General features: G+C 40.6%; 1 protein-coding gene across 1 annotated transcript; it reads right to left on the bottom strand.

Annotated features, from left to right (window-relative positions):
- Positions 1-423: 423 nt before the first annotated feature.
- LOC135485123 (homeobox protein unc-42-like) lies at positions 424-23,482 on the bottom strand. Its single transcript, XM_064766866.1, has 6 exons — positions 23,288-23,482; positions 22,643-22,657; positions 17,364-17,605; positions 3,312-3,484; positions 2,854-2,983; positions 424-2,595 (listed from the first exon to the last, which is right to left on the bottom strand). The coding sequence occupies exons 1-6, from the start codon at positions 23,418-23,420 to the stop codon at positions 2,494-2,496; spliced, it is 795 nt and encodes a 264-aa protein (XP_064622936.1). The 5' UTR covers positions 23,421-23,482; the 3' UTR covers positions 424-2,493.
- Positions 23,483-25,776: the final 2,294 nt, after the last annotated feature.

The following is a 25,776-nucleotide window of genomic DNA, read 5'->3' as shown; positions in this document are numbered from 1 at the left end:
ATACTGTACACCAGAAGCACTGCCAATACTGTACACCAGAAGCGTATACCAAGCATTGCTTTTTCCACCGGTAAACTGATAAACATGTGGTAACCTGCGTGAGACCGAGGCAGAGAACATTTCTGATAAAATATTCGAGGAAGCGGTGTTGCAGACGAGGTTTGGTGACATACTTTTGTCGAAGTGTCATAGTCCAGTGCGAAGACAGGAAATTGTCCGCATGTCCAATCTAGACGTGGTCGGATATTGAACAAATTGGCTCGATGATGATGTTCGTCACCAAGAAAGCATGGGGCAATGGTCATCTATTGGTCAAAAGGCTGACCAACCCACAGTCCTTGTGAGAACTTTGAGATTTATCGTATGTATGTTGAGGCCATTTGAAACATTGACCTCGATGAAAAAATAATGAGTAACAATCACTTCTTTCATTATAAATTCCTTATATATTTTTCGTATTAAGTGGCACACGATTTATTTACAAAATAATATTGACTAGTTCAGAATTGCTCTGAGCCTGAATTTCCATCAGGTTATTGGTTCACTTTTCGAAATTGTTAGCCGATACTGCCCAACAGATCCGTTGGATTCAAAGCCACCACTGACCAGAGGCCAAAAAAAATAATTTAGTTGCTCTCGGTGGAGAAAGGTATCTGCATGTAGTTTTACCTTAAAAGATACAATGGCCGGGGTTTGCTTTGGGCAATTTAATAAAAAGAGCTTGATTCTTTGAAATAAAATTATGACTTTTTACTAAATAGAGCCAATACTACAAAATGTAATGTCCCTCTTTAACATGATTTAACACGACTGCATGCACGTCTGAACAGAAAATTCACACGCGATCCTTACCCAGACCAAGCCTCCATGCAAAAGGCAAGATGATGGCGGCCAGGTTACGTGCAGGTATACAAAACGTGCTATAGACATGAACATTGCACTCAGTAAGGGATACATGGCCGATATTGACCATAATGCTTTCTTGATCTGAATCGATCTTGCAGGACAAAATAACTATCTGCAGACATTCTCGTACAAATCTAAGTCACGTGACCATACAAATACAAAGTTTACTGACAGCACAGTTTACAGATATTCAAGACGAATTTTAAATTACTTATTACAGATATTTACATCAACTTAAATAAATAAATAAATGATACAAGCGATCGATTACTGCTGTAATGGCCTTGTTACTGTCAACCAGCCAAGGCTCTTCCCAATCAATCAGCTTTTGCAATACTAATATTCTCTTTTTCTGCCCCCTCAAATACCGGTGTAGCGGTCGAAAATGTCCGGCCATTTTGGATTTTGCCGGATTATGGTATAATAGGATAGATTTCTTTCCATTCTTAGTAGCCTACATTTCTAACTTTTACACCGGTACTTAACTTTTGGAAAACTTTAGAATAGCCTCATTGAATCGACAGATGAATTTTGATTTTGTTGCTCAGATTTTACCAGTAAAAGATCACGCAATTTCTTGAGTATTTTTCGAGTCTGGGGTATATACCTTTAGTTAATATCTACAACGAACTTCCACTAGAAATGAAACCCGCAATATAGTCCTACATACACTTTGTTTGAGAGACTTGAAATAACAATAACATGAAATGAATTCTGCTTCTAATGGCAATATTCTGTTTCAACATGTTTTCAATTATTGCACAAAATACCCGCGACAAAATAGCAAATATTATTGCACATCAAATGGTGCTGCATGTGAAGGACTCCCTGGGTCGTTAACCAGAGCAGGACGCTGCCGTACGCTGAAAAACGATGAAAGCACGTACCGTATGACGATTGACCTTTAATGGTCGTACATGTACGTCGTTCTGCGGTGTGGTGGTCCTCGACCCGCTCTTGCACAAACCAAGAACTTGTGGTCGTAACCAGTGTTGGGTGAGTCATCGGTCAGCGGCATCTTGCAGAGTTGGTACTTATAGTACGACGAATCTGAATCTGTCGAAGTTTCCCCACTCTGACGAAGGTTAGTTTTTCTTTTTTAATTTGAGCCGAGTAACAGTCCTTCCAGCCTAGACATGGCCGGACACGAATCCCGGACACGAATATTGCACAGTCATCAACGTCACTTCCTTAATCTCCCTCAACACAGTCCGAGCTTGTATTGGTCCTCACAAGCAAAGGCACATTTGGGAGAGTTCTTTGGCCATGGTGTCGGTGATAGATCAGATGCCTTTTTTCGCGTGAAACGCCTCCCGAATGTGTGTGTGTACGGCACACTCTCAATTTTTTGAGTGTCTGAGCTTTTGAAAAAGCTTTCAGGTGATTTTAGCCAACAGAAATAAGCGCCTCGAATGGTTTTTCATTGCCAAGAAAACCTCCATGGCATGCTCATTAGTGCAAAATGGCCCTAAAATGTTTTTCAAAAATCTCGAAAACCTTTGGCTTAAGAGTATACCGTCGTCAACTTTCCATACTCATGATCGATGAAATGTTGTATAAAACCGATAGTTTATAAATTTGAGGTGCTTATGTCTGGTATTGTAACACTGGGTTCGAAAGGCCTGGATGGGTGTTGTTCATACTGAGAGCCCGCAGACTTTTATTGTACCAGTCGTCTTCGTGTGTATCCTGAAATTTAGAAATTTAGATATTTAGCGAATTAGCCAATCAAACTGGTATTTGGGCGGCTAATATAACTGAATCTTACTCTGTTTGTCAGTTTTTTTCTGCTCACATTCAATACTAAACAATCATTTCAATTCTGTCGTACCACCAATGTTTCATTATCATAATAAACCGAACGTATTTTATGTCACTACATACCACCTTTGCAATGCAATGCAGGATTGGTACGGCCGCAACTATCACGCATGTAAAAAAACTTACCAAGTTGTATTCTGTTGGCATGGAAATCTGTTGTACTTGTCTAGGCATCCCGTGCATGTTGGTGCCTCCCATACTGCCCATGCTGGAGAACTGTGCCACCGGTGGATAGGTGGTGTTCATCTGGGGGTATCTGTCCAAATAATCAAAACTGAACATTAGGTGGAACAGGAAGACTTCCTGCCATATTCTCGACTATTCTGCGAGTATTTCTGCTGCGAAGAAGCTTTTTGATGAAATGATTACTGCGATCTGACTCAGGGAACATGAACGTTCTGTGAAAAGTAGAGTAGTCGCTCGATTTATGATTTTATTATTCTCGTAAATATTTATTACGGCAATCTTGTTTCTGGTGGGAAATTTGGAGAAAATGAAGCAGGCTCTGTTCGTTCCTTCCACCGTGCTGCTCAAACCGATGATAGGTAGATTTCAAAACCTGCTTCCAAATATATGTAACCTACCTGCTCATATTCATGTTGCTGACGTTGGTGTGCGTTGGGTAGGGGTAACCTCGGGAGGAGGTGGGGTAGATGTTTCTCATCATTCCGTTACAAGTCGGAATGACTGGCGACAAGGACTTGGCTAACTGTTTTTCTTGTTTTCGGTATTTGGCACGGCGGTTTTGGAACCAGACCTGGAAAATATAAAGAGTGTCCAAATTATAGTTTTGTTGTAAAATGTGTGGTTTCATCTTATTTCGCTGTTGAGAATACGTCTTTACTAGCCTGAAATGATAGATTTATTATTTGTGTTAGGTTTTTCTTGCTAATGGCGAATTACACCTTACAAGACCAACATGTTTCCAAGTACAAAGAATCGTCTACGCACCAAATTTAAGACAATTTGTGTCATGTGCTTCCATCACAACAGAACATAAAATTGACCTTCAGCCTCACGTATGATAACGATCACGTAGACAATCACTTCACGTCACTAGAAGAAATATGAAACTTTCCGCCAGATTTTTTTCGACAGGGTAAATATGTAAACGGCATGCTAATGTGACATCTCCTCCCCCTTCTCGCAGTTTTGGTCTGCAGGTCATATTTGATCACCATATGCTCCATTATGTCACCGGACCACCGCGCAATCACGTGACGGTCAGCCTCGATCTGATTTCAGTTAAACAATAACTCTCGGTCCATCAGGCGACTGTTTGAAATCATAATGTTGCAAAACGTCTGCTGTTGTCAAAGATAACATCAGAGTTGCCAATTCGAAATATTGTAACGTTTTAGGCGGTTGAAGATAGCATCGAAATCATTAAGAGAATCTCCATTTTGGTTTTGATAAAATCAGGATTGAGGCGACGAAGCGATTAACAGTTTTCCCAATGGTGGTTGATTTCTTGATTCAGATGTGATAAAATCAGCATTTTGGCGACGGTTTCCCTCTGCGTTTTCATGTATCTGGCGTAGGAATATCCAATTGAAAATGTTATTTGTGGGGATTTTCATAACTACATCAAAGTTGTATATCTATCTGGGATGCTAGCTGTACTTTTCAGACCAATTTGAATACGCTAAAAAGAGCGGAAGCTTTCGAAAGCACTCAGTATGGCTGTGACTTTATTACATACACATCGAAACCGAGTCATTCGTGATAGGCGTTTTAGCGATACCTTGAGCTATGTCTGCACAGATGGCCTTCGCTACTGCATGACGCAAAACACAATGATCCTTTCAGCACAAGACGAATTTGACTTTTGTTGATTAAAATTGCTCTTCATTTCAAATGCGGGTCAAGATGTCTCACTCACAGACGGATTTAACTAATTTCAGTAACGAAGCGTTACATATGCACACGTAAAGATACTATCATGAAGACTATCCTTTTGCAAACCTTTTCCAAATCAAAGATTTCGTGTGAGAGTGCGCTAGGGGCGTCCCTGCGTCTTGAAATTCAAGCTGAGAGAGCAGGTTGTGGTAAGGGGAGCGCGCGGTCAGATAGAGGCGACTCCGTCTGACGTTGCTCGGGGCCTATCCATTAAGATCAGCATCATGGCACCTCTGCCTTTTGTTTGCGTCGACGACTGCGTGATGTCTTAGGCCAGGTCAAGATCTTTCGTGGTTGCCCTACTATATCACATTGTAAGAAAGCAACAACAGATAGAAACACCTAAAGGATCAAATAATTGACCAAAACTATTTTAGTTACATGTACTAGTATTTGGTTGTTTCCTTTTTTTATGTCATTTACATTCTGTTTACTGAAAATGTATTGTCCTCAAGACTATTTTAATAGTTTGCCATATTCTATTCCTTTAAATGTAAGATTCATGTACAAATAAACTTTTTTTCTTATGCTCAGAACCGGTCGAGTTAAATATGAACATTCCCTCAGTGCACTAAACTTTTTTTCGTAAGAGGCAGATTCTTCCATCACTCGAGGACACCCATCATCTCCAAAGAAAGAACAACCCACGCGAAAAAAGTGGCACTTACGCGTCATGTTTACGCGTTGTGATGCGCTTAATGGCGGCGAAGAGTATCACCAGCCGTCAGGTCCTGACGTGAGCTCATCCCGCCTCGAGCAAGGTATGACTTTTAACAGAGGAAGTGACAACAAACAGTAATTTTTCATTCCCGATGGAGGGTGGGCCCGCACCTACAGGATCCGGTGTCTCTCTTCTCTCTTATCAACTGTAACGTTATCGCAATCTGTAATTAGGCTGTATCTGACCTTGGTAGTAATTGATATCACCGTCACGACTTCGCCGGATGAAAGAGTCCAGGAATTTTTCTGTACTTTAAGACGTTTTTTGCCGGGGAAATCATGCTTTTGATGTAATTGCCACCGTCATTATCATCGATATCGTCATCAATATCGATATCTTCATCATCATCATCTTCTTCTTCTTCTTCATCATCATTATCATCACCTTTATCATCATCATCTTCGTCATCATCGTCGTCGTGGTCGTCGTCGTCGCCATCCGCATCAGTAATATCGCGCATCGTTGTTGTTGTCGTCGACATCATCAGCGACAGCGTCGTCGTCGCTCATGAACTTCACCTCAACAACAACCACCCCCATATTTGTAACATCACTACCTGTAAGTCAATCCAGTCAAACCAGACATGATGCGACACTTTCCTTTCAACGTCCTTGTATGTAAAAGCATTAGACGTGGCAAGCTTTTTATCCAAACATCTTATTTACCACGCAATAGCCAAGATAAATGACAAGATTGCGTGTATCGAAAATCATAAATTCAATAACACTATAGCACCCTATCTCCGCTTGTAGTGGTGTATTTAATGTAACCAGTCTCACATCTAGCCAATAAAATTTGCCAACCAGCCCTAAGGAAGGAACGACTCCATACAAAGCGAGAAATTAGCTCATTTCGCGGCCGGACCCGAGGCAAATGGCACATTTTATTCCCCTTGCCTAGAGAGACGGTCGTTTTGCGAGACTAATTGATTCCTAGTGGCTAGAGGTAACTGCTCACTTCAAATGCAGCGCAGCGCTGACTGAAGAATTCCCCGAGTCCCACAAGAGCCTTTTCATGTCTTTGTCACCATTTCGCCGGCGCACGGCTTGCAATTTGTGACAGCGCATCCTCTCGAAACCACCAGCGATCATCCAATTTCTTACACGCGACATACGCCACAACATCGATTGCAAACATGCGCAGTTGCCTGTTAAGTAAACTTCCATAATCACATGGGCGTGTCGCAACACGGATCTGGCAATGATAATGACAAATTGACTTCCTGACAAACTCATCAGCGCAGCCCCTCAACTTCCTGCGATATCGCGAATTCAATTTGCGGATGCATAGCATTAATATCCGAGCTGGTGATAGAGGTGAGACATGTCATCAAAATGCGACACTCGAGATGCAATTAGATACATGCTTATGATATCGAAATAAAATTTCATTACTGTAGATTACACAGAGACGGATTTGCAGGATGTGATTTTAATAGCATGTTATAGAGGTATGATTACACTATAAAGAACATTGTTTTGTCTTTTGGCCTCTATTTGTATCAAGACGTGATGGAGCTTACTTGGGTACACGATTTTTACTAACATCCTGGCATAACCAGTGGTTTTCAATATACTCCGCCTGTCGATATTTCAAACTAAAAATTGTATATACATGTATATGACTTACATTAGCAGTAAAAAAGCCTGATCTCGGGATGGCTAACTATTAAAAGGCAGCTATTGCGTGGACTAAACACTCGGGCAGACCCTCAGAGGTGGCACGTGATGTTTTGTCTGTCACCGCCCAATTACAAGTCAGTGACTGATGTCATGACACATTCCAATGATTGCGGAAATATGCTGATGGATTTCAAATAGCGGATGCAATTGGTGTCCTCCTCCCTTCCACGTGCCTACTCCATCTCAACAGCCCTCCTTCACTGCTCTCGAGTCTCATGCGAGTCCCCTCGGCCGCGTGCCCAGGTGCGTCCCTGTCACGATTAGAACTTCTAATCCGGCTATTAACAAAGGCGCATAATTGACGTGATGAATAGATACCCAAATGACGAGGTCGTAGCAATTGGTTGGATAATTCAATTATGCGAGTCTTCCTCACCGAGCTTGGCGAACAGCAGCAGAACTAGTCAAGTGCTTTGAGTCGTCTACTTCAAAGCTACGGGGAGGCCAAAGTGAAAGCGAATGGCTGGGTCCATCAAATGACAAAATGACCAAAGTAAATTAAGTCACGAGGATGGAACATTAGCCCACTTAAGAAGATTGGTGGAAAAAATCTTCACATCTGAATATACTTCTGTAAGTTATAAGAACCAGTCAAAGTTGATATCCGCCATGTTCGTGACGTCATTAGGTGTCAGAAGTGATTGGAAATCGTTCAAGATGTGGTGAAATGATTGATGTTTGAGTCTGAAGATGATAGGAGTAGCCATGTTAATAGCCCCGGACACCAAGCTATACATATTTATCGAAATCGGGCTGATTGTGCTTGAGTTCAAATCAGGCAATCTCGTGTCGCACCAGCAGGAATGATTGGGTTGAGTTTCAGCCACAACGACGGAAGTTATATGAGAGAATTGGTAATGTCTAATACACGGCTCACTGGAAGATCACTGGTTGGAGAGTCAGACCACGGCGACCAAAGACGATGGGTCACTCTTGGTAGGAATTCCCTTACCACAGATGATCGCCAGAGATGACAGGCTTGCCAAAGCATGGCGAGAATGATTTCTACAGCAATTCGGAAAGTGGCTTTCGTCCCCAGGGTTTCGTCCATTATTTTTCAGTTGACAACACACCTAGGTCACTACATGAAGAACAGTATCATTTTTTGAATTAGTCTCTGATCAGAAACTCATTTATAAACGCTAAAACGTATGGTATGGATGAGGTTGACGTATTACAGGATGTGACAGATGCTGACGTCAGCAATATACGAGAGCAATCAAAGATGCTCAAAATGCTAATGTTACGGATTCAATCACAATACGTCATCGGCAACTTGCCGACGCTCCAAAAATGACTATGCTATAGTATTCAGGAATGCTCAGCAATCGTAAACACTCATCGACATTTACAGGTGGCTTCAGAAATCAATCGGTTATCCGTCATTTTTAAACCAGAACTTGTTGGATTATGCAATATTTATCATTTTGTCCGTAGATTGCGTCTCTAAACCCGAGGTAAATTCTTGATTCAAACTATTTGGGAGAAAACGTTTTAAGAAGTTTGAGCATATGCAAATTGAATTTGAATACCCCTTTGAATTCTCGGATCGACTTTTGAACCTTGGAAGGCACTCCGTTGAATTTGAAACAACAGCTATTGCGGGAAATCCCGGTCGGCATTGTAATGGACGCATGATGACTGATTAAGCACCTCTGGAACCCAAAACACGTCAGAGGCCCATATTTTCACCAGAAATCTCCACTTTTGATGGCCTTTTCTTGGCTCCTCTGCCGGCGGGGCGATATCCCGAGAGCTACTCAGCTGGATGATGCGATGCCGTGCAAGAATCCCCGGCGGATCGCAATCAAGCCGCGATCACTCCAACCAGGCTACTCGCCCAGTCTCTTCAAGATTCACATCAAACATTTCTCATCCACAGGGGAATAGCCAGCCTAATGAATACTGACAGACGCGTTAGCGCTAAAATCTTTTGAGCATGTCTTGAATGTACATTAAGAGCTTCAGGAAAGACGTCCTCTTCCATCCATTGTCGACCTCGGCCCCAGTCTTGGAAAAAGCTTTTACCGATCGGGGAAACATTCGCAGCAAATGCGATTTTTAAAGTGTTTATACATTTTTTTCTTGAAACATTGCAACTGGGGGCTTTTCAAGCGCGAATCGATCCAACGAGTTCTTTGTGCGTTAGTTGTCTTCAAATTTATAGCAACTCTTTTTGAAACTACAAAATTTTCAAATTTTTTACTCCGTCAAATCAAAAAAAACCCATCTCATTGTGGTTTTGAGATCTGAGAGACTAAGAAGCGATGTTTAAACAAATGGAGCAGTGCAATCAAGTATTCAACGATTTCATAAACCCTACTGTATATTAACGACCATCATTGTCATCACATTTCTATATCCAAGATGGCCGACACTTTCAGCCATTTTGGATTGCCCGCAACCTCGCAGAGCGAGCGGATGCTACGATTTGCACGAAACGTGTTTGCCTCAGTAATTCTAATAATACATGTACGCATTTTAAATTATTTCGCGAATAGAGGTAAAGGTTATTGTGAAGTACATTTGTAAATGATGAGAATAACTTTCACTATCATCTTGATTATGGGAATATGTAAAGCGATAACAGAAATTGATGGACGAGTCTGCATTGCTTGATACGGACAGCAAGATGGGCTTAATTCCTCATAGTCATCACACGAATTCAATTTGAGCCTGGCCCGGGGCACTTCGATTTTTAATAGTACTCAAATTGTACTCAACTCTGCCGTGTACATTGCCGCGAAATGGTTCCCTAACCACGCACTATCACTCCCAAATGAAGACCGTCAGCTAGTGAATTGTGCATCAGCTATAACAAATTATGTTAGCATTATTAGCATGATAATCATGGCTAAGTGGATCCAAATAACGTATACGACCTGTCTTGATTCTGAGGAAATCAATCATCATCGCTTGTTCTATTACCACTGGTGCATAATTATCTAAAGTCGTTTCACCAAACAACCAATGATGGCGGCACGCAAATATTTAGCACTGTGGGGGATTATTTAGAAATAAAATCAGTATAGGTTACAGCCAACAAATAGACTTTATTGGCGTAACTAGGTCTAATGAATTAGATTTGTGGCTTGTATTTGGTAATCATACTGTTTATCGTTTTCCCATTAGGTACGAATCGCCGGCTTCGCGACAGGTGCTTGTGAGATGTTGCCATGGAAATGTAGACAACTAGAGTAAAGTGGATCAGACAAATTTTATTTCTTCATTTGGCTTGTTAGTGGCCGCTGTAGAAGAAGATAGAGAGAGTGCCAATTGAATTTGGGTGAGTTGCATGAGGTTGTGCCCAGACTAATGCATCTGTCACGTATCGGTGTGACCACATGATGCGCTCATAGAAACACGGGTTTTTGTGCTTTTGACTGGTTTCCAACAAGAATACGCACCCCATGTGTAGAGGATTTTCAGCGAAATGGAAAAGCATTACAGGCACGCATCTCAAAAAACATTCGACAATCTAGATTTTACCGAAAAACCTCTACGGAGTGCATATCTGTTTTCTTTGTTGCATATTTCTGAAACTGTGGTAAGGGCATCAGAAATTCGTGAACTAAAACTTGCAGAATTTGTAACTTGATGACGACATGCGCACAATAGGCAATCAGAGATCGGTGATTAGCTGTTGTGAATGCCAATATTCACGATGTTTAGAGAACAGCAGTGCGCGAGATTGAGACATACCATGTCTGTAATTGTCACTCGATATGTTAATCAATACACGTTTATATGATGTATATCGAAATTCATTAAAAGTACAGTCAATAATACAACACAAAATCTAGATATTTGAAGCTCTGAAAATTAAAAGGATGAGCTCACAAGATGTAGTATATTCCCAATGTTCTGTTACATTGGCCTCAGATTCGCTTACCGAATCCTTATTTACCAAAAAATGACAAGCAAAATTGCATCTTTTAAATGAAATGCGTAGTTGAGCCAGATGGGAGCTCATGTGGCAACTTCGAAAATATTGTCATTACGATTGGGAATGGAGAAGCATTGCTGGTAAACATGTCGGTAATTTTTGTGAGGTTGTTGGTTTTTTCTCATTATTTGCGGGTTATTGGAATGATTGTGTGGATAATGCGGAGTGAAAAATGCGGTCTCTTTGCGAGAAGAAAGGCAATCTGAATTTTTCTTCAGCCAATTCTCGAGAGTAATGAAAAATGGAAATGGGGCCACGCGCTTCTATTGGGGATGTGTTTAGTTATGTTTCATGAAACACTTCCTGAGATAATATTTCAATTTGCGAAAGCCCAAGGGACAATTTGAATAAAACTCAATCTAAGCTTAAACCACACGATGAGATAAAGTAAAATATTGAAATTTTCCTTCTAATCGAACTCCCTGAAGGGCAGCATAACTATGGATAAGATGGCATGATTTTTACCGCGAAGACGATAAGCCGTGCTGGTTAAGACGGAATAGAAATCCCAGCCAAGATACGATTTCACGCCGGTAGCGAAACATGCAAATCTGGTAACATCATCCCATTTTGAAAGCGGATAATACTTCTGAACATTTATACTATTCGCTCTCAAAAGCCTTGTCCAATTATGAGATAAAACATGTTGGTAAAAGCTTTCCTTCGTGCTAGCGGATTGCGGAGCCAGAGCTTTGCCGCTCGTTCTACGCTCGCGTTTTTAATCACAGCTACTGAACTGTTATGAAAGGCTCCACTTAGTGCTAATGCGATCTGGAAAAGCCCTCCTATGGGAAGGTTCGATCAGACGTGACTTCGCCTCCTTGAGCGTCTCACAGCGCTAAGACACAGCCGCATTAGCCTGGGGACAAGAGGTCCAAGGCAATGTAACACTCGGAGACACGACTAACTGTTTCATGAGGAAATCACCAGCGCAGCGGCATTCGGAGATGCCGTGAATAAAAATATTTCGTTGTGAATCCAACCCTTCATACAATGAACATGATAAAATCTAATTCAGCATTTTCTTCATTTCAGCAATCCATTACCCACAACCCCGGCCCTCACCGATGACTTCGTCAGTGTCTTTTCATCAGGCAGTTCTGTACCACAGCGCGTTTTTGACCCGCAACTCTGTCTGTGAATGCCAAATACATCTCAGCGTTCTTTCTCAGATTTCGACTATTTACGCGACATAAAATCATCTCCTCAAATATTATTACTACGCTTTATCAAACCATGGGCAAGATAAGATGATTTTTAAAAAGGAAAATTGGTTGCCCATGAGAAGATGAAAGCAATCGTCCATAACAGACCACAATAAACCGAGGGTGCTGTTGAGAGAAATTAAGGTCAAGAAAAGGCAACGATAAGGCAATATCATACGCGATGTCGATCTCAAATGCATACCCTGTCTCCGTCTGAGACAGTATCCCTGTCCGCTCAAATAGGGCTGGCCGCAGCATAACACATTGGGCCGTACAAGTAATGGACAAGCGAACCTCTGAGGAACCGCGGGGCTCGGGGGGGCTACCCGATCATAAATATTAATGGAGAGAATAACTCAGTTTGAATGGAGTTTCATATTGTACAGAGAGTCGATGAAAATGCTGGCCAAATTAGATAAAGAGGACAAAAGGGTTATTCATGTGATAGTGAGTTGATAGTAAGAGTCATATATAGTATGTACAATGAACTAAATTCAATCACCATACGTTTAAGGATCTATTGTAGTTTTTGATGAAATTGACACAAGGGACCACTTATTGGGTAGCTGCCTTACAATAGTGTACATACACGTGGTCAGGCAAAAGGCTGGTGTAGCAGGAATACTCTATCTGTAAAATTCGTGTTCGCGCTAAAACGATTATCACTGTACCCTTCAATGAAAAGTAATAGTTTCTGTTAGCCATGTCCCTTAAGTTGCCATCGAAATCTAGGGTAGGATAGTTTTCCTGGTTCCCGATTCCTATGACCATGGCATTGGATTATTACGACCCTTTTGCAGAATGTCCGTATTCAACATTCCTAGGTCATTTTGCAGTACTCCGCATTCATCTTGAAATACACCCAGCGCTGGTTCTGCATTGTATGGACGCGTCTTACAACCTCAAGAAAGGACCACTACCGAAAAAAAGGTCTCGGACACAAGAAGGGGCAAAGTTCAAAGAAACCCTTGAAAGTCGTGGCCCATTAGTGGTCGATGAAGGGACTAACTCGGTAGGGCGCCCAGCCCGTTCACTACCGATCGGATGACAGCTTCTTGAAGGAGTTTCGTTCCGCCATCTGTCAGATTTTAGAGCATCCCCACGGGAGATGCGAACATGCACTTACAGTTTTCGCTTCTTGTTATCTGTCATCAGTGTTAATGGAGCCATTTCAGTATCTTCCACTGATTTCTTGGCTTATGGGCAGTGTAATTGATTTCGTGGGGTGACGGATTCTTAAAACGCCTGTCGGTACCTTGAGAACGCTACTCGCAGAATAACATAATTTGTGGTTTGGTGAAATAGATTCGAAATCATTTCAAAACTTTTCCAAGATAACGCTATGGAGGCTAGAAGGATATTTAGCATGTGTTGGCCGAAGATATGTTGTCCTTATCTTTTTTATATTCAACTCCAGTTCGATTGTTTAATGAATTTGATTTGGGTAAGCGCACCACACAGCCAATGCCGAAAAACGACAAAAAACGGAGAGCAGTAAACGGACAAAGATAAATGATTTGACGAAAATTGGAAGATCTAATGGAATTTAAAGACCGTCATCAATTTGTGCTTGGTTCCCGCAAGTGATTGTAATTTCAAATCTTCCGCTGAATAAAACGAATGAAGATTCAACGCTGGAAAACCGCCGGATTGTAAGAGAGTGCCGGAGTGACATAGTAAGGCGAAATGAAAAAAGGACAGCTTTTGAAGGGTCTTATCACGTCGATATGGCTTCAGTGAACCGAGTGCGCGTACCAGATTACCCATTATTACAGACGTAGAGTGAGAGTTCAAGATGCACCCCCAGGGACCAAGCGAGGGAGCATTTCGGTGAACCCTACTCAGACAGATGTGACTACCAGAGAGGGACACAAATCCTGCGGAACCCGGTATTCTTAGGGCGTGAGGACCCGCTGTGACCCCTTACCGCCCTTTCTTAAGGATCGACGCCGGTGCTAATTTTTAAAGTTGGCCCGAAGGTTTTTGGTTATTAAGACAAAAAAGAGATTAATGTCTATAATCCTGTAACATAAGCACTATTCTTGGTTGTTAAACATTAAGCCGTTGATCATAGCTCTTTAGGTCCAATATGGCAGCGTCAAGATGGCTCATTTTTCTTTCATTAACCGAAACCTGAAATCGGGTGTTGTATTATACGCGCATCAGAATAAGTAATACGTTGTAATTCAAACTATATCTAATATAATTTTTACAAAATAATTTATAGACGCTAACACTGTTTCAAACACAGTAAGTTGCCTTCCCGGGAGTAACTCCTAGCCATCTCCTACACAATTGCAAATTGAAATTGAGAGTACTCTAAGAGAGATAACACAAATACGACATGACAATGAAAGTCTTGAGTCCACTTCAAGCCGCTCGTGGTGGAGAACGCCCTCAAGCAACCTCGGGGTACTTGTCAACAATAGCAGAGTTATCGGCTTACAAAGGATGCTGGAAGATTCATTCAGATGCGGGACCTTCCAAATATCATGGAACCTGGTTTGTTTTTCGAATGAAGAATATGTACATTTCGAATATCATTACACCTTTTTTATTTTAGGATGTGATACCGAACTGGAGGTTGCTCAACTCGAGCAGAGTTTGGTGAGGAACCAATATCAGACAGTGATGTATCAATTAATAAGACCCTCAAACTACATGTAAACACAAAATTCGATCGTACTCTTTGTATTGTCTGTCGGGAATGTTTGCTTTGTTTAGACTTTCCTGCCCGATGTTTACCGATAAAGCTGCATCTTTCTTCTGTATTGGTGATAATTTGGTTTAAATATCACAAAGGACATACATGACATAGGTGATCGAACATATTCGTTCACAAAAAAACGGTAATGGAGATTGTAGCTCTGAGAAAAGTGCGTTTTTGCTAAAAGTGTTAAATTCCACATCACTCCGCTTTCAGGATTCCTCGACAGATGCTTCACCAATGCAAACAATGCAACCGAAGGAGTCAATTATCTCTGATCGGCGAATAATTCGTGTAAGCCGTAAAATGGGCGTAACCTGTGGTCAGAGCTGCCGTCATCGACGCACCCCAGGAGACGAAGAAAAACCGTGGGGTGCGCGCAGTGAAAGTCGACACTTTCTCGCCAAGCTAGCTTTTACTGCCGGAGTTTCAACTGAACAGCTGACCTGCTGTGAAGCTGGAAGCACTGCTGTTATTATCATTGCGTGAAGGACGTTGCGTAGGATACATGTACACAAAATCTACCAAATCTTTACGGCTGGTATCAAACATGTCAAAGCGTCCATAAGACTTTCGAAACATTTTGGATTTTTTTTCTGTATTGGAATAACAACGTCAACGTGTAAACATGCCAAAGGTGTCCTGGTGATTTCTCTTTGCACAGCTTATATAGGTCAAAGAAAAAGTTCGCCGATACCCAAGCTATTTTTTGTTGACATGCGATGAAATCCATCTTCTACCATTTCTCCTAAAAAGTCTTCTCAAAGATAGCACGATCTTAGGAATGGAGGACCTTTATCCTCCTCCTGACGCATCATTCCAAAGAGGAATCGGTAATTAAATGCAGAAATCGTTAATTGATATGAAAAGTGTTGCAAAATTACTGCCGGGGGTAGAGTTTCTGCTTGACCGCTGTCATGACATCGGATTCATTTCAAGACGCACGCGCAATGGCCGCCATGAAGGGCGCAGAGGGAAATGCGCACGCTTGTGTAGGGAGAAACATACGAATAGACATATGTCAAATTGCGCGATGAGTTATTTCGCTGAACAAATGCGTTAATTGGGCATATTCGTGACATTTGGCCTCTGCCCTTTGATAGCTATCTTCTCTTAATTCAATTAAGTTTAATCATAGTTTTCGCTGGTCCACAAGGGCAGTCGCGTATAACGCTAACGAAGAGATCCTGATTGAATTAGTGGGTGGGAATGGGCGGACATAGCACTCACGTCCCATCGCTCAGTAGCCTAGGTCAAGCTTGATCAACACAATTATTACTAACATAAATTTATCTATTATGTGTCGCGTGCTTGTAATGGTTATTTGTCATTTAAACGCCAATATTCTCGTAAAATGGAAGCTGGGCGGAGATGTTATAAAACGGGATCACATTTTAAATGGTATTGAGTTTTTACACACCAATTTGCGGTCAAAATTATAATTGAAGAATCCTTTTATTGTGTTTTGATAGAAAGAATTAATTCTATTTGAGAACGCATGGCTGTTTTATATTCACTTCATATCAACATATAAACGAAGAGAGAAATGTACTGTAGACAGTTTTAAAGAATGGCTTCTTATCAAATGATGGGAGAAAAAAGACTTTAAATTATCAAATAAAAACGAAAGTGCAGATCTGTTTCAACTTATTCAAGATACCACCGGTACGTTGTAATACAGAATGAGACGTTAGCATGGATTTCAGATCGCATATCTTGAATTACAACATGACTGTTGCTCTCCGGAGAAATTTTCTTCTTATTTTGTCTCCAATATCCAAATAAGGGTTAAAAGCTCCTTCTAGTCAATATAGCAGCCAATCACCCCCTCCACCATCTTCCATCGACAGCCATTGCAAGCGCCCGAAGCCTTAGCTTACGTGATCAGCTTGACTAACGTTCCGTGGGTCACCACTAATCAATATGCAGGTTAATAGAAATTTCTTCCCATGAATATATTACCAGCGTATAACGGGATGCTTATCTTCATTATATATGATGCGGCGGAGGTACGTTTAATATACGTTAGCTTAGAGGAGTAAATTAATTTAGGAAATTGGAAGTTGAGACATGTTCACGTCGCTCGGTTATGAAATATGAAATACCATTTAAATGCTCGTAACACGGAAGTACTGGTGTAAGCGAAGATTCCAAATGGAGTTTTCATCATTTTTGAATTGAGCTGCCCGTGCAGTTTTTCTTCTTTCCGTTGATGCAGTCTTCATTCTTGGACTCCACCTTGGCCCTGTTATCAGGCAATGTTCGTGTTAAAAAAACAACAATACTCACAGTTATATGAGCGACTGAAGTCCCATACCCGCGCGCCAAATTGCAAAACGCGTCGTAGTGGAGATAGGCCTTTATACTCTGCATACCTGATGAGGTACATGTAATAAGCGCTCTTCTTTCACCATGTTACGTGTCAACCATTGTTTGCTTCGAGAATTAAAAATAACACATCAAAATTGTTTCCTACCTGTATTCTGGCTTCATTTAATTTTGTAACCCGGGCAAGTTCTTCCCTGCAATATATATCTGGATAGTGACTTTTTGCGAATGCCGCTTCGAGTTCCTGTAGCTGTTCTTGGGTGAAGGTGGTCCGATGTCGCCGCCTAGCTGGGGTGGGACAGGTGGCTGGGTGATGTGAATTCGTGGTGCTGGTAATGCCGCCGCCGGCTGCCCCGTCTGGTTTCAATTTTTTAAACGCACCCTCTGGACCTGAAGAGGAAAATTGAATTAGCAAATGGCCTTGAAATATCACTTGATTTAGGAAATGGTCTTCACTTGTCCAAATTGTTTTCTGCAAGAATAAATCTCTCAAAGCTGTAAAATGTTAAATCCTGAAAATTTTGCCTAACTATGCTGTCAAGAGCAAGGTCGATGACAGATCGAAGATTATGAATTATGTCGTGAGGGTAATATTTTTTAATTGTTCCTCCAAAACAGGTATTTTCAACCATCAAAACAGTCAAAAGTGTTTGGTACAGCAATTTGCCTCGGAAACAAAATATAGAAGACGCAACTCTAAAACCGAGCAGGACTTCATCGGGATTAATTCATGCAAAATTTTAATAGCAGTGAAACATCAAAGGCAATTTCAAGATTGTTTTTAGGCCAGAGATTAATTGCTTCTTTGCAGGGCGTTCAGGCAATAGCTTTGTGAACAGAAAGAACCCGCTTAAGCGATTTGTTTTTGGAATACGCTACGCAAACCCGCAGAGAATAAAACCATGAATAAAAATTCTATAGTACGATGAGGAAGCTCTACGAAAATAATGCGGGAGAAATTAGTTTTTTACTAAAAGAGAAAATAAAAGAATTCGGGCAGGCATTTGCGGTTATTTCTGTTGCAGAGTCAATGCGCGGTTCTCCAGGTGATCTGGAAAAAATGTCCCTTCCTGGCGTTTAATACAGATCTGCGCTTTTCCTCTCGAAACTACGCCATGGCTAATGGAAGATGGAGAAAAATCCATATAACGGGATTGGTAATTGGTTTCCTTGGGTAGGAGCTAAGAACGATCCATGCTTGACCCCGGGGCCTGTACATTTCCTATAATCACTAAGGCGCATAATTATGCAAATGTGCGACGCATCCCGGTGATACTTTGTATATCGCGCCGTCAGTTTCACTTGGTATAAATAACTACCAATTCCGATAGCTTACGCATTGTCATATACGGCTATCGCAATCTTCAACTGACAGAATCCGTTATTTAAGAAATCACAAAATTATTAACAAAATTATATCAATTTTCTCAAAACTGTGCCCGGCGTAATGGTTTTATTACTGCCTTCCCATCGCCTAGCAATCAATAGCAAACATATAATAGCCCGCCTTATTGAATTGACGGGAACGCAGATTTAATTTTCGAACTTGTATGGGGGTGTTTTCCGATGCAATCCGAAGTACTACGCGCCGTTGCCCGAACTCTGCCGAATGAATGGCCCAGGTAATGAAATTTTCTCAATTTACTTGGTGTGAGGACACTATTTGTTGGTGAAATATTCATGTCAGAGTAATGCTGGGATGGCTTACCACAAATCTGTATCGGTTCGTTAGCCTACATTCGGTTATTCTCATATTTTTGATCAGTTATCACAGGTAATATAAACGATTATGACACACGGATGAATTCGTACATTTTGTAATATCAGGGAGATTTTTGCCCCCAAAGCCTTCACAAACAATAAACAAAACAAAACTTGATTAACTTTTCCAAATTAATGTACATGTACGCCAAGGACCTGTTCATTGCACCATTCGTAAATATAACATTTCTGACATAAGTATTTTCCTTTCCATTACTAGAACATTTAACGGACATTTTGAGTGCAAATTAACAAAAGTGGAGATGAAGCAAGCGCATTAAATACTAGTATTCGCACGACTTCACAAAATTTATGCTGAGGATGCTGGAAGTGTATATCATACAATATTAGGACAAAAGTTCGGCGCATGTTTCCACAACTGATGTAACAATTTCAATTTATCTATCTTCTATATTTGGTTTGATATTCAATCACGATAGTTTCTGGCAAGAGTTTTAGCAATTTTTCTCACTTTGTAATCTATCTCTGATATCAATGTCAGCATTGAACTTGTCTTGGTGGCATTGCTTCGTTACAGCAAGCATGAACTCCTTATCCATGCTCGGTGAAAGGAACATGTATATCCTTCAATCTATAATTGCCGAATACATTGTGCCCTCATTCACACTAACAATGGCAATGATAACCGAAAAAAACCCGAGTCTGATTCCCAGAGAAATCTCATTTCCATCGTCTGTGACAGCGGCACTTCTCGTGAATGCTAATGTTGTTGGTGACTCACTGTCGAATGACTTATAGTTGCTTCACCAAAATGGCGCCCGTTTACTCACAAGCTCTGCGCATAAATATTATATGATGTTCGTTCATTCAAATAACGCTACCGTATTGCGGCAAATAGGGTGGCTGACCCCAAATAAATTTTACATCACTTCGCGTAGAATTTTCCATAGAAATGTACGCGCTATTTGTTGTAATGTACACTAGTCTGGATTATGTAGATTCGATTTATCAGTGAAATAGGATTTTTGCGGCAAACTGAATGAAAAGTAACCCAGTTAACATTTTCGGGTTTTTGTATATTACACCGTTACACGGGAATACATGTTGTAGTTGATATCGGAGTACTAGAGAGCCTCGGGAAGTATATACTCTTGAAAATAAGGGTTTTTTAGTTTCTTATAAACCGTTTAGGGTTTTTAAGCCAACACAAATATACACCCCGTAGAGATTTTTCACTTGAAAAGTTTTTATAATACGAAATATGAATAAAAGCCATAAAAAAATATTCGTATCATCAGATTTATTATTGTAATAAGACTTCCTTTGCTCCTTTTGATAGCAAAAAAATGTCGGACGACAATGGCGCTTTGGATTCACACTCTATACTGTGCACTAGTATGGATATATACTATATACGTACATCTGCACAATAGATTCGGCACATCAAAAGCTATTACTGTCGTCATATAGGGGCGGAAGTTGCTCCAGATTATCGCACCACGGTACCAGGTTACTTTTTACAGGTGTGGATCGACTCTGAAGACTCCAGTCCGGCTGGCAGGACCCAACAAGCGGGTGTGAGGATTACATGTATAGCCCAGGCCGCCTTCGAGCGCACGCAAGTTACAGGATGGTTACAATCACGCCGCCACGGAAGGACCCTTTTAACGCCATTACAGACTGTTATGCAGTAGTTTATGCTTTTGTTCTTAATAATTTATTAGGCATTAAATAAACAATAAACACCTTCTGCTTTGAGAAGAGTCGACATTTAATCTTGGTGTTGTGACAAGATTGGTGATTGACCTCGTTCCAACGCAACCATTTACAATTTGCAATTACATGTACAACAAGACTGTAGCTATTTTTCAGCGTCGTTTTTACCGCAGTAATAGCCAAAATTTAAAATGAAGCATTTGATAATTTTGATACATAATTAACACCAATTTTGTTTGTAAACAATTGGCGAGAAGTGAACGACATTTTTGTCGGAGCTTGTTCCAAAGTACGTCAAGCTGAAGGCGACAAAGATGTTTTGACAGCAGACGCAGCGGTTTCGCGAAAACCGTAAAAATCATTTGATGGAAATATCAATTACATAAAATTCCCCGAAGTAGCCCCCCCCCCCTATACTTTTCGGTGTGGCTGATATAAGAGCAAGAATCAAAAATGAATATGAACGATAGTAAAGAAAAATGTACAAAAATGCCGAAAAATCCAAGCGCGTAGTGCAGCGCTTTTTTCACTCCTTTTATTTGAACCCTGTTCAGGTTCGAAGGAAATATTTAACAACAGGAAATTTCCCCTGGAGTGAGAGGGTGTAGGAAGTGGATCATTGCTGCTGAGCATTTGTCGCATCACAATAGCGGGATGTCCTGGCCCCCGTGGCCTATTGTAGTGGCACACGGCGCAAATTTTCCGTCGATTTGTGACACGCGTTTGCCTTTGTCCGGGTTGCACGCGAGACGGTGGTATAATATCCACTTGAAGAGACAAGTGTCCGGGTCCTGTCGACCGAGATTTATCCGGATTTGGCTCTCTAAACGACGGCCATATCTCGGTAATTAAGCCAGATTAAGCCACAATTGTTAAATTGGCCGCGAACTGTTTCAAAAGAGCAACAATGATAAAAATCTAGCCGCAGGATACAACATCAGGTGGAGCAAAGTTTGCTGAGCAAATATATTTTGGGTACTTTCCTCCTTCCGAAGAAGGAGTTTGATTTGAAGTAATTTCAATGTCCATCTCCGTTTCCTGCATATAATAATGTTGATGATAATCTACTTTCGCTTTTTGGTCTTCGTAAATGTAACTTGTATTCCAATAAAGGCTACAAAGCTGTAGATCTTGTATAACGCCGCAGACTATTCGGCTAATATTTTCCAAGAAGCCAGTCACGGTGATCACTTTCAAATGTTTCAGTATTACGTTAACTTCCGTTAACACTGCTGATATTTGGTCAAACAAGATTTTTAAAAATTATTTCATCAAGAAATATATAGATGCGGAAGATGCTACATGTACATTATATGTAGCATCTCGTTTAACAGTTTTGGCATGCTTCCGCATCAAATCGGTATTCGTGCCTGATCCAAATCAAAGTGTCGAGCTGGTTGTTGTTAAATCATCTTGCTACTTTCGTAAACAAAGCTGATATTCGGTGACATAAGAATTGTAAAAAGTATTTCATCAACAAATACACATTTATAGCTTCTCATTTTACAGTTTAATTGATGAAACATGCTCCATCATAATATTGCATTTGCAAAGTGAGCCACTAGCTGACATTGAGATATATCACGTAAAACATCAAGATGTCTTCACAAGATAATTAAGATTCTTAGTTTGAGATTGATGTCGTACATGTATATGGTTTTGTTGATATTGACGATTGCCTTTTTACTATAGTTATTCAGGCTACGGCTTCCAGGCTCAATGCCTTTTTCTGTTATATGAGACCAACGAGATGTCACCGCGAAAATAAAAAAATGCGGCAAATGATTGATTCATCCAGACTTAAATTATGCCATTATATGTTGGTTATTGAGAGATTGAAAGTTTCTTCTCTAGTGCCTGAGAATGGGTGTTTACATAATTCATAATACTGTGGCATTTGCAGGGTAAACCACTGTCTGACATTTGTAATTCTGGCTGTGTGAATAAATGTATCCCTATAGCTTACAATGTATGATAAACGGTACTTACCACATCTGAAGGAATCTAAAAGGAAGAGAAAAGAATATGAATATCCCAAAGTGAACAATCTTGAAGGCAATAATAAATGAGAACAATCCTATAAAAATTCCTCTGCGAATGACTGAGATATATTGGCAACAACGCACCTAATTTTGCGTTTCATGTTTTGCTTCAACTGCACAAATTCGATATGTAAGTTGTCAAATATGATCATATTATTTGGTGTAAATTGTATGATTTTAATTAATTAAGTTAGCTTGTCATAAGAGAGAGTCTAAACGCGTCCACTGTTTGTCCCAGGATCGTCTTGAAATCGGGAAGAATTGTCAACTTTAAATATTTGTACCTGTTGACACCTCAATTGAATGTCTTGCCAGACTCAAATATTATCCATTTCATCATCTCAAGACTGTCAGAATATTTGATTCCTCCGACTAAACAACCAAAAGAAATGGCAATGACGATAATGGGAGAAATGCGATTACTGAAGGTAAGTAAATTACATATATTACTTATTATTGATAATGCAGAATTATAGATTTGGAGTTATGCGGTGAAGTTTTGAGTAACTGTAATTTGTGTGTTACTGATATTGTCAAAGTTCGATCTGGAGAGAAGGTATATGGATAAGTGTCTAAATTGTGCTTAGCTTACCGTTGTGGTCTGTAAGTGTCCGTGCTGCAGATGATGGGGTATCCATGGAATAAAGTGCGGTAAAATCGTCACATTTTCTGTCCTTGCTATCACCTGGAACTGGCACACGTTGCTCCTCAGCCATAGTCGCCATCTAAGTGTCTTTGCCTAAAACTTGGCTACAGATTTGAAAGTTGAAAATGTTAGGCCAGAGAATTATCACTTCTGAAATTGGAATGGCTAATAACATTTAGGCAATGTACATTTATACTTCTGTGTAGTATCTTTTGCCTGTAACGCCGCTGGCCAATCAGAGAGCAGCCTTGTCGTAAACGCAGAATCTCCCCTCCGAGGTAATCAGCTATACTCGACGCTGATTGGTCGGTACGGTAATTGTTTTCAAGACAATCATGGCGACATAGTAGGCTGGGCGTGCTGGTGAATGTGTCTTAATAAATTTCAAAGGACTCCCCTGACACCATGCTGAAGCTTTGTCGGCAGAAGAAGGGGAGAGAAGGCAAGCCGTAAGAGTTGGAACACCAGAATAATTGCCGGCTACAAATTGGCCTATTGAAAAGACCAACTGTCGTAGAAATTTCTCCACAGGCGAAACTACAGCGTCAAATTGACAAGAGGATGTGGACCCAAAGTGCATTATAGGGCTCAACCTTTAAATATACCATCACATTAAAATAAATTGATACAGGATTCGCTTCCACGCGTTGGTTTATTACCCTGGGTTACTTTTCATCTAAAAGAATTACGATGTTCAAATTGACTAAGTTTTCCATTGTATCCTATCGCACTTCGAAGGCAATCGGGAGCGTTCCGGACAATGAAATAACAATGGATTGAGTTATTTCTTAATGTAAAACAACGCAATCACTGGGCTGTATGCTGATTTGATATTTTCAATGAACAAAACCCGCAAAAACAACTATTTTATAAATTTCCTGATGATTTTGTTAAGCAGGGACTTTGATGTAAGGCCGCACCTCTGTACTTGAGAGAAGTGACCAGTGATGCTTAACTAGGACGAAGCGGCAACATAACGAAGAGAAATTGACTTATATTCAACCTAATTATGGCAATAATTGAATGTAATCAAAATACAATACGAGTTGACACCTTCCACCTTGGAGAAAGAAAATAACTGAATAACTGACGATATTAGTGATGATATGTTTATTGTTATCATTGAGTTATCATTACTATAGTTGGATTATTTTTGCTACCTTGTTCATAAGGTTTCATTCGAATTTGTAGTTGATTACATTCCTTTTCGATTCGCTGTAATTGGACAGAGCGGTGAAATGTAATTCACATACTTCAACCTCTTCCAAGCGCTCAAAGTTCAGGCCAAGATTGCATGCAAGACATCATAGGTTTGACCACTGACCGCTTAGAAGGGAAGTTACAATATATATGCTATTCTTCCTAGTGAGAAATTGTCATGCCAGTCAGGAGACATCGTTGTGAAAAACAAGTTAGGTCACAGTTAAGTCAATTATACTCAATATTATACTTGCAAGTTTTAGTTTAACGGACAAGTAAGTGGTAGGCCTGATTTGAACAACCAAGCTCAGTGGTACCATGGACTTCCATGAAGATATTTAAGTGCTTGGTGGTACAAACTTGCAAATAGCACCGACATAAAGTTACACGTACGTCCTCAAGACGTCACAGAGCGGATGAATGTGGTCCGTGCCGACCCCATCAACCCAAAAAGCAAGAAAAAAAGCATATTCGATGAATTACGTCTGATTAATCCATATACTTGAGGGAGCGATCGCGGACCCCCCGACACTTGGTCGTTACTTTATATTCATAATGTAGCCTATTGGTCTAGTCACAATGGCTGTAATTGGCACAACTTGTCCCCGTGGCTTTGCTCAAGTCTCGTGGTGGCCACGGCACGCGCCAAATGATCTCAGTCTTGGTGGCAAAAACAATGGTATTAACGGCGCATTGTTAGTCTCGCATCTGTAGGGATTTTCTGCCATAAATCTGACTCTTTGACGTCCCATCAACAAACTTTTGATACCTTTATGTTTATCTTGCATACATTGTTGTCATTCTAAACATAAGGTCATCAACTTTGCGATAAAGTTGATGAGGAAAAAAGTTATGTATGCCTGATAAAGACGCTACCCAACAAAGTGGTCCTGAAACAACCAAGTACAAATGTATTAAGCCGACATCTGAAAGGCTTTCTCTTAGAATTCAAGATTCTTATATATACATGTATATGAGAGATGGCCTTGGTACATGTATCTTCAAGGCGCCACACGATCTCTGATCGGTCTCGACTCTGTCACGAGAGTATGAGGGTGAGTTTATGAGGAACATGTGGTGGGCCGGGCCCCGACACGAAATCACGGGGTATACATGGGACGGACCCCTAATCATGAGAATCTGACACCATGGATCTTGTGTCAGCACCATTCTATCCTTAGATATCTGACGTTGTAATTACTGGGTATGGGCTGGTTGACTTTATCTAACGTTTT

The sequence above is a fragment of the Lineus longissimus genome, chromosome 3, assembly GCF_910592395.1.
Source record: "Lineus longissimus chromosome 3, tnLinLong1.2, whole genome shotgun sequence".
Classification (NCBI taxonomy): Eukaryota; Metazoa; Nemertea; class Pilidiophora; order Heteronemertea; family Lineidae; genus Lineus; species Lineus longissimus.
Note: the sequence above shows the minus strand (reverse complement) of the source record. Positions and strands in the feature narration are given on the sequence as shown.